The sequence below is a fragment of the Ictalurus punctatus genome, chromosome 4 (assembly GCF_001660625.3).
Source record: "Ictalurus punctatus breed USDA103 chromosome 4, Coco_2.0, whole genome shotgun sequence".
In the NCBI taxonomy this organism is placed as follows: domain Eukaryota; kingdom Metazoa; phylum Chordata; class Actinopteri; order Siluriformes; family Ictaluridae; genus Ictalurus; species Ictalurus punctatus.
This window is the reverse complement of record NC_071284.1, coordinates 31,708,547-31,718,546: the sequence shown is the minus strand read 5'-3', so window position 1 is coordinate 31,718,546 and position 10,000 is coordinate 31,708,547. Positions and strand designations below refer to the sequence as shown.

The 10,000-nt window shown below is 46.2% G+C and overlaps 1 protein-coding gene across 2 annotated transcripts in view; it reads left to right on the top strand.

Annotated features, from left to right (window-relative positions):
• LOC108264089 (AT-rich interactive domain-containing protein 3B) overlaps positions 1–10,000 on the top strand; it is a 69,381-nt gene that overhangs the window by 31,795 nt on the left and 27,586 nt on the right. For both annotated transcript variants that reach the window (XM_047155252.2, XM_047155250.2), the window contains exons 3-4: positions 3,293–3,367; positions 3,918–3,990. In XM_047155252.2, the coding sequence (XP_047011208.1) occupies positions 3,293–3,367; positions 3,918–3,990 (148 nt within the window). The remainder of the gene's footprint in view (positions 1–3,292; positions 3,368–3,917; positions 3,991–10,000) is intronic.

The window sequence follows — 10,000 nt, the reverse complement described above, 5'->3', positions numbered from 1 at the left end:
CCATCACAATAACGACCATCACAATAACAATAAAAGCCATCACAATAACGACCATCATAATAACAACGACCATCACAATAATGACCATCACAATAACAACAATAACGACCATCACAATAACAACAATAAGGACCATCACAATAACAACAATAACGACCCTCACAATAATGACCATCACAATAACAACAATAACGACAATAATGACCATCACAATAACAACAATAACGACCCTCACAATAATGACCATCACAATAACAACAATAACGACCATCACAATGACCATCACAATAATGACAATAACGACAATCACAATAACAACGACCATCACAATAACGACCATCACAATAACAACAATAAGGACATCACAATAACAACAATAACGACCATCACAATAATGACCATCACAATAGCAACAATAACGACCATCACAATAATGACCATCACAATAATGACAATAACGACCATCACAATAACAACGACCATCACAATAACGACCATCACAATAACGACCATCACAATAATGACCATCACAATAATGACAATAACGACCATCACAATAACGACCATCACAATAACAATAATGACGACCATCACAATAACAATAATGACCATCACAATAACGACCATCACAATAACGACAATAATGACATCACAATAATGACAACAACGACCATCACAATAACAATAACGACCATCACAATAACGACCATCACAATAACGACAATAATGACCATCACAATAACGACCATCACAATAATGACCATCACAATAACGACAATAATGACCATCACAATAACAACGACCATCACAATAACGACCATCACAATAATGACCATCACAATAATGACAATAATGACCATCACAATAACAACGACCATCACAATAACGACCATCACAATAATGACCATCACAATAATGACAATAACGACCATCACAATAACGACCATCACAATAACAACAATAATGACGACCATCACAATAACAATAATGACCATCACAATAACGACCATCACAATAACGACAATAATGACCATCACAATAATGACAACAACGACCATCACAATAACAATAACGACCATCACAATAACGGCAATAATGACCATAACAATAACGACCATCACAATAATGACAATAACGACCATCACAATCACAATAATGACCATCACAATAACGACCATCACAATAACGACAATAATGACAGTCACAATAACGACCATCACAATAACAATAATGACCATCACAATAATGACAACAACGACCATCACAATAATAATAACGACCATCACAATAACAATAACGACCATCACAATAACAACCATCACAATAACAATAATGACCATCACAATAACAACAATAATGACCATCACAATAACGTCAGTCACAATAACAATAATGACCATCACAATAATGACAACAACGACCATCACAGTAACAATAACGACCATCACAATAACGACAATAATGACCATCACAATAACAATAATGACCATCACAATAACGACAATAATGACCATCACAATAACAATAATGACCATCACAATAACAACAATAATGACCATCACAATAACAATAATGACCATCACAATAACGGCAGTCACAATAACGACCATCACAACAATCACAATAACGACATTCGCAATAATGTCAATCGCAATAACTATAACGACAATCACAATAACGACAATCACTGGAAATAAGTTAACCAAATGCACAGGTACTTAATGTATGTCCTTTAAATGCCTTTGCTGTGTTCAGTGCCATGATGTTCCTGTGTGTGTGTGTGTGTGTGTGTGTGTGTGTGTGTGTGTGTGTGCATGTGTGTGTGTGTGTGTGTGTGTTCTCTGATCAGTTCTCCATACGTTAGCAGACCGTGCTCTCCGGCTGCTCACAGCTCTCCATACGAGGCCTGTTTTTGTTCCCAAGGCTTTTATTGTTTCCTCGTCGGACCGACATTCCTGTTCGGAACATTCCAGCGACCTCCAGCCCTTATTTACGTAGCCATTGGTCACCCCCATGAGCCTCGTGCGCGTGTGTGTGTGCGTGTTAGCGCCCCTCTGTCGCCCCAGCAGCACGGCCCGTGAACTTGACTTGCCGTTGCAGCTGTTTTGGGCTGAGGTGTGTGTGTGTGTGTGTGTGTATGTGTGTGTGTGTTGGGGGTGCTGAATGCAGCTGGGTGGGGGAGGGATTTACGGATGAAGAGGGAGGAGGTGAAGGAGGATAAATGATGGGGGTACAGCACAGATGGCCTCTGGTTGTGTGGGGGTTAAATGGGTGGACAACTTTATTTACCATTTCCTGGGAAGACACCTGTGAGGGGGGGCCTGGAGTGAGGGGTGTGTGTGTGTGTGTGTGTGTGTGCGCGCTCTGACACGTGGATAGTGCTGGTCCTGAATAGTGTGTGTTTGAGGTGCAGCTGTGAACGTCCATCAGTAGGCATGATGATCTGCGTATCACGTTCCAGATGCTCCATGCTCACTACCTAGTGTACGACACAATGCTACTGCAGGACCTGTATAACGTGACGTGTATTCAAAAGACGTCCTTTTGTGTTTCAGCCCCGGTGACTTCACTAATGCCTCCGCTTACACATCATGTGACTTTAGCACTGGTGAACATTTCATTATCAAACGCGCGCGTTATCGTAAACGAGCGTTTTATAGCGAGAGTAAAAATTTAATCAAGAAAAAACAAAACAAAAGGACACGTTCCGTTTCACGTCACTTCAAACGGACGCCGGTGTCCGTGTCGGGTTTCGACTCGTCTGACGAGCCAGATGTACGGCTTTCGCTTGTACGTTTGACCTTTACACGTGAAGAAAGACGCGGTTTGACTTGCCGTGAACTACGACCAATCGGTAGCTAGTGAATGACGACCGAGCACTTACACACTCGGAGGAAAGTGTTATCTGTCCTGTTCCGCATACCTGAGCTCACAGACACCCACGATTGGCTAGTGTCGCTGTGATTGACAGGAGGAAGAGAGCAAGTAAGATGCTCCGTGTCCTGTGGGCGGAGCGTCTGATGCTGAGCGTCCGAGGCTGATCCCCACAGCCTTTATATCGTCATATCAGAAATAGACATGGGATTTGGTGCATTTTTTTTTTTTCAGTTCATGAACTGTGTGTGTTTTAAATTGTTTCTGCTTGAGATTCTAAATGTGTGTTGATAATAACATGATGATGAGGAAGAGGATGAGTAGGATAACTGCTGATGGTGATGGTGATAAGTAATTGTAGTGATGGAAATGATAGTGGTGGCGATATTTGATGGTGATGATGATGATCTCTTGGCAGAACGGCAGTGGTGTGTGGGGAGAGGAATCGGACAGCAACAGATCGAGAGGAGAGGCCTCCAGAGACTTCGCCAAGGTGATCTGTCTACCCGTCTGTCTGCTTGAAAGTTTGTGAACCCTTTAGAATTGTCTATGTATCTACATGAATATGACCGCAAACGTTTAGCTGCAGTTATTTCTGCACAAGAGGGTGACACTAGATACTGAAAGCAAAAGTTCACATACTTTTGCCACTCCCAGATATGTAAGACCAGGTATATTAGTTTGTTTTGGAGTCTCATTTGTTTAACTGGGTTCTCTTCGTCTCCTCATAGGACTTGTGTGAAAATCCATGTTCCTCTCTCTCGCATATTTATGCAGATCGATAGACAATTCAAGCACCACTCTACCTATCCCTTTCTCTCTCACTCTTTTCACCCCGTTCTGTCTCTCTGTATCTCTTTCTCACGGTCTTTCTCTCACACTCTCTCTTTATCTGTCTCTCATACACTCTCTCACTCTCTCTCTCATTGTAGCTGTATTGATATGAGTGCATGTAGAGCTATTGCTAAAGGAATAATGATAATAATAATAATAATAATAATAATAATAATAATAATAATAATAATAATCTGTGGCTTGTGCAGTTGTATGAGCTGGACAACGACCCCAACAGGAAAGAGTTTCTGGATGATCTCTTCACCTTCATGCAGAAAAGAGGTAAGGAGCTGTTTATTTTTGGTCCTTTTTCACGATGTTGCTCTCGCGGTTAAAGCGCCGCTGCACTACCGAGCTGTGATTAAACAGAGACGGCTCGATGATGGCTTTTGGGCGTGTTTTAGTTGCATATCATTTGTTATTTAGTTAAAGACCTGTGCTGCTGACGTGTCAGAAGCTTTGACTTCATGTGGAACACACACACACACACACACACACACACACACACACAGTTTGGTGTTTTGGGTTTTGTTTGATTTGCCTGCAGGGCAGTTCAGTGCAGTGGTTCTGTCTCACACGCAACGTAACAAATTCGTCCTGTGCTGTTATAAAAATAAAAACATGAGCGTGTACACTTTAAACAAGACTACTATTATAGTGCACTTCATAGGGTGTAAAGGATGCTGGGTTCCACCCTACGCAGTGCACTTTATTATAGGGATTCATTCCTCATCACTCCGCTTCACAAGCTGTTATTAGATTGGTAGATTAGCTCAGAGCAGAGGAGAGACGACTCCTACTGAACCGCTCGGTGGTTAGCAAGCCTGCATCGCAACTCTGAGGTTGGACTTCAGAGTTGAACTTCAACCCTGTGTGTGCGGAGTTTGCACGTTCTCTCCGTGCTGCGGGGGTTTGCTCTGTGTAGACTGGTTTCCTCCCCCAGTCCAAAGACGTGCATGGTAGGCTGATTGGCATTTCGAAATTGTCCACAGTGTATGAGAGTGTGTGATTGTGCCTTGTGATGGGTTGGCACCCGGTCCAGGGTGCCCCTCGCTTTGTGCCCAGAGTTTCCTGGGATAGGCTCCAGGCCCCCCTGCGTGACCCTGTGTAGGACCCTGTATAGAACATGGATGGATGGATGGATGGATGGGTTGATGGATGGCTGGATGAATGGTTGGGTGGATGGATGGATGGGTAGATGGATGGGTGGATGCATGGATTGATGGATGGTTGGGTGAATGGTTGGGTGGATGGATGTTTGGATGGATGGATGGATGGGTGGATGGTTGGATGGATGGATGGATGGGTAGATGGGTGGATGGATGGATGGGTGGATGGTTGGGTGGATTGATGGATGGATGGGTGAATGGTTGGGTGGATGGATGGGTAGATGGATGGGTGGATGCATGGATTGATGGATGGTTGGGTGAATGGTTGGGTGGATGGATGGTTGGATGGATGGATGGGTAGATGGTTGGATGGTTGGATGAATGGTTGGATGGATGGATGGATGGGTAGATGGGTGGATGGTTGGGTGGATGGATGGATGGGTGAATGGTTGGGTGGATGGATGGATGGGTAGATGGATGGGTGGATGCATGGATTGATGGATGGTTGGGTGAATGGTTGGGTGGATGGATGGTTGGATGGATGGATGGGTGGATGGATGGGTGGATGCATGGATTGATGGATGGTTGGGTGAATGGTTGGGTGGATGGATGGTTGGATGGATGGATGGGTAGATGGTTGGGTGAATGGTTGGATGGATGGATGGGTAGATGGGTGGATGGAAGGATCTATGGGTGGGTGGGTGGTTGGGTGGATGGATGGTTGTGTGGGTGGATGGGTGGATGGATGGTTGTGTGGGTGGGTGGATGGATGGATGGTTGTGTGGGTGGGTGGTTGGGTGGATGGATGGTTGTGTGGTTGGATGGATGGTTGTGTGGTTGGGTGGATGGTTGTGTGGGTGGGTGGTTGGGTGGGTGGTTGGGTGGATGGATGGTTGTGTGGGTGGGTGGTTGGGTGGATGGTTGTGTCGGTGGTTGGTTGGGTGGATGGATGGATGGGTAGATGGTTGGATGGATGGGTGGATGGTTGGGTGGATGGATGGATGGGTAGATGGGTGGATGGTTGGGTGGAAGGATCTATGGGTGGGTGGGTGGTTGGGTGGATGGATGGTTGTGTGGGTGGATGGATGGTTGTGTGGGTGGGTGGTTGGGTGGATGGATGGATGGGTAGATGGTTGGATGGATGGGTGGATGGTTGGGTGGATGGATGGATGGGTAGATGGGTGGATGGTTGGGTGGAAGGATCTATGGGTGGGTGGGTGGTTGGGTGGATGGATGGTTGTGTGGGTGGGTGGTTGGGTGGATGGATGGTTGTGTGGTTGGGTGGATGGTTGTGTGGGTGGGTGGTTGGGTGGATGGTTGGGTGGGTGGTTGGGTGGATGGATGGTTGTGTGGGTGGGTGGTTGGGTGGATGGTTGTGTCGGTGGTTGGGTGGACGGATGGATGAAAATGGCAGAATTGTTCTGTTGATTATTCTGTTAATCACCAAAATTGTTAAGGATTGTTTGTGACTCAGTCCTGGTTACGTACTTCTTAGGACACCGCAATAAACCCCGCCTCTGGTCTTCATCGGCTGCTCACTGACAGCGTTAGACCAATCCCAACAGCCTGGGACGTCTGACCAACCAGAGCAGAGTATGCTCTCTGAAAGGAAGAGTTTAGAGCGAATCCTTTAGAACGAATCATTTAACGAGTCGTTTGACACCCGGGGGGAAAAAAGATAACGCTGCAGTTTAAATTCCGAGCACGTTAAAGTGTTTAGACCTCGGATGCACGTGAATCGAATGTATGAGACATTTAAAACAAAATTAGACACGTTTCAAATCCATAATAGGTGTGCTTTTAATAATTTTTCTTTAATAACCTAATAATAATTTCCACAACTGCTCATTGAGGACAAGACGTGACATGACCCGAGGGTAAACGTTGTGCAAGGCGTCGCGGTCTACCTTTTCTCTTTCTTTGGACGTCAGGCATGTATCAGGGCGAGATGAACAAGAGATTGACTCTGAAGGAACGTAATAATCTTTTGATCAGAGTGAGGCATTTCAGTAGTCGGTTCTGAGAAACAGAATGGTGATGAGAACAGATGAGAAAAGAGATCAAAACTCACACTGGCTACAAATAATGCGAGTATGGCGAGGAGAAGGTTAACATTAAAATGAGAGAAGTGTTGAGTAGAATATTTGTATATATCATGTATATATCTGTGGGTCCTGCTGGGTTGGATGAAAACCTAGACCCACCCTTGGCGGATAAGATTAGACACCCCTGGATTAGACAAATCAGGTTCAGCCCGTGCTTTGTCCTTATACTAGCGCTTTAGCGATACGAGGTCATTTTGCAACAGGCCGATGGAAACGTCACGTGCGTCAGGATTCTGCAGGGGGAGTGGTGATTCACATTTGCCCCGATTTTATTTATTTGTTTTTTGGTGCAAGCAGAATTTGGACTTGGGATCTCGCATGCGAGGACAGATTAGGTCTCGCACTCCAGGTCTCGCGCATGTGCTCCCTGTCTGTCTGATAACGGCAGCAGCCTATCGGGATGACCTAATATTATTTATTTGATAAACAAACGTGTATATTGATTCAGAAAGCATACAGCAAACGGCTTTCAGCTCCACCTCTCTCTATCTCTCCCTCTCACTCTCTCTCTATCTCCCTCCCTCTCTCTCCCTCTCACTTCCTCTCTCTCTCCCTCTCTCTCTCTCTATCTCCCGCCACCTCTCTCTATCTCTCCCTCTCACTCTCTCTCTATCTCCCTCCCTCTCACTTCTTCTCTCTCCCTCTCTCTCTCTCTCTCTCCCTCTCTCTCTCTCCCTCTCTCTCACTCCCTCTCACTTCCTCTCTCTCTCTCCCTCTCTCTCTCACTCTATCTCCCGCCATCTCTCTCTCTCTCTCCCTCCCTCTCTCTCACTCCCTCTCACTTCCTCTCTCTCTCTCCCTCTCTCTCACTTCCTCTCTCTCTCCCTCTCTCTCTCACTCTATCTCCCGCCATCTCTCTCTCCCTCTCCCTCCCTCCCTCCCTCTCCCTCCCTCTCTCTCGCTCCCTCTCTCTCTCTCTCTCTCTCTCTCTCCCTCTCCCTCCCTCCCTCTCTCTCACTCCCTCACTTCCTCTCTCTCTCCCTCTCTCTCTCACTCTGTCTCCCTCCCTCTCTCTCTCTATCTCCCGCCATCTCTCTCTCTCTCCCCCTCCCTCTCCCTCCCTTTCTCTCGCTCCCTCTCTCTCTCTCTCTCTCTCTCTCTCTCTCTCTCTTTCTCTCTCTCTCTCTCCCTCCCTCCCTCCCCCTCACACTCTCTCTCTCTCTCTCGCTCTCTCTGCCTCCCTCTCTCTCTCTCTCTCCCTCTCTCTCTCCCTCTCTCTCTCACTCTGTCTCCCTCCCTCTCTCTCTCTATCTCCCGCCATCTCTCTCTATCTCCCGCCATCTCTCTCTCTCCCTCCCTCTCCCTCCCTTTCTCTCGCTCCCTCTCTCTCTCCCTCCCTCCCTCCCCCTCACACTCTCTCTCTCTCTCTCTCTCTCCCTCCCTCCCTCCCCCTCACACTCTCTCTCTCTCTCTCTCTCTCTCTCTCTCTCTCTCTCTCTCTCTCTGCTTCATGGATGAAAGGTCAGGATTTCCCTCTCAGCACAGCTTTTCAAACAGCAGGTGAAAAATCACATGCATGTCACATCTGTTACAGCTCATCGCGGTCCGACGTTCAAAGTCCCCCACCAGACCGAAATGCCAAACACTTATTAAAATATTAATGAGGTCTTTTTTTCCACATGGTTGTGTTCTCACCTTCAGCTGAACCTAGTTATAGTGATGCACACGCAAAAATAACCAAATACGGCTCGGGACATATCGTTTGTTTGTTTTTTATTTATTTATTTTTTATATATACCCACCAGTAACATGCCACCGTACGCCACATTTATCCCCCATTCTGCTGTCTGACGTGGACATTAACTGAAGCTCTTGGCCTGTATCTGCACGGTTTTATTCACTGAGCTGCTGCGACGTGATTGGCCGATTGGATAATTGTATGAAGAAGTGCTGATGTGTGTGTAAGTGCAGTAATATGAGCTGTCGCAGCGACAGTGTGTGAAGGAGATGACGCGCTCTGTAATGACCTGTTTAGAGGCAGTAGGTTTGTCTTGGAGCTGTCTGTGCGCTCTCTCTGTTAAGTACAGGGATGTTCTGCACATTTCAGTGCATGATTGATGATCCAGTGTACTGATGATGCTTCAAATAAGGCTGTGACGTAATATTATGAGATTTGAGCTGTTTAAGGGAAAAGAAAGGATTATTTCAGTAATAATGCCAGACAACACTCCCAGCCAATCCAAGTCCTTGTAGCTATTCCTTCCCTACATTGTCTCTCTCTCTCTCTCTCTCTCTCGCTCTCCTCTCTCTCGCGCTGTCTCTGTGTGTGTGTGTCTCTGTCTCTCTCTCTGTCTCTCTCTCTCTCTCTCTCTCTCTCTCTCTCTCTCTCTCTCTCTCTCCTCTCTCTCGCGCTCTCTCTGTCTCTGTGTGTGTGTGTCTCTCTCTCTCTGTCTCTCCCCTCTGTCTCTCTCTCTCTCTCTCTCCTCTCTCTCGCGCTCTCTCTGTCTCTGTGTGTGTGTGTCTCTCTCTCTCTCTGTCTCTCCCCTCTGTCTCTCTCTCTCGCTTCCTCTCTGTGTGTGTCTCTCTCTCTCTGTGTGTGTCTCTCTCTGTCTCTCCTCCTATCTCTCCCCTCTGGCTCTCTCTCTCTCTCTCTCTCTCTCTCTCTCTCTCTCTCTCTCTCTCTCTCTCTCTCTCATATATCCATCACGGAGGTGGTTAGCTTCCTTCCTGGAGGTATCACGGAGGAGTTTCACATCTGCTCCATACAGTCTCTCCACCGGTGTTCCTCAAGGCTCAGTACTCGGTCTACTTTCACTTATCCCCTGCACTCTCCTCCTCGTGATGACGGTCCATTAGTCCTCCTGCAGCATGGAGGGAGACACAGTGCCAGTCCACTTATGGGCTCCCACAGCAGTGTACCAGCACGAAAGGTCCGATGAAGATAAATAATACATTTAATGCAGCAGATTTCCCCAGACTACTAAGTTTACACACTTTATTATTATTATTATTTAAGGAAACTGGTGTTGGTTTTATTTATTTATTTGTTTGTTTGTTTATTTAATGTACTTGAATATCTGTAGTGCCAGTAAAGCTTCTAGTTGATTTATTTTTCCAGTCGACTTGGCGAGCGACAAT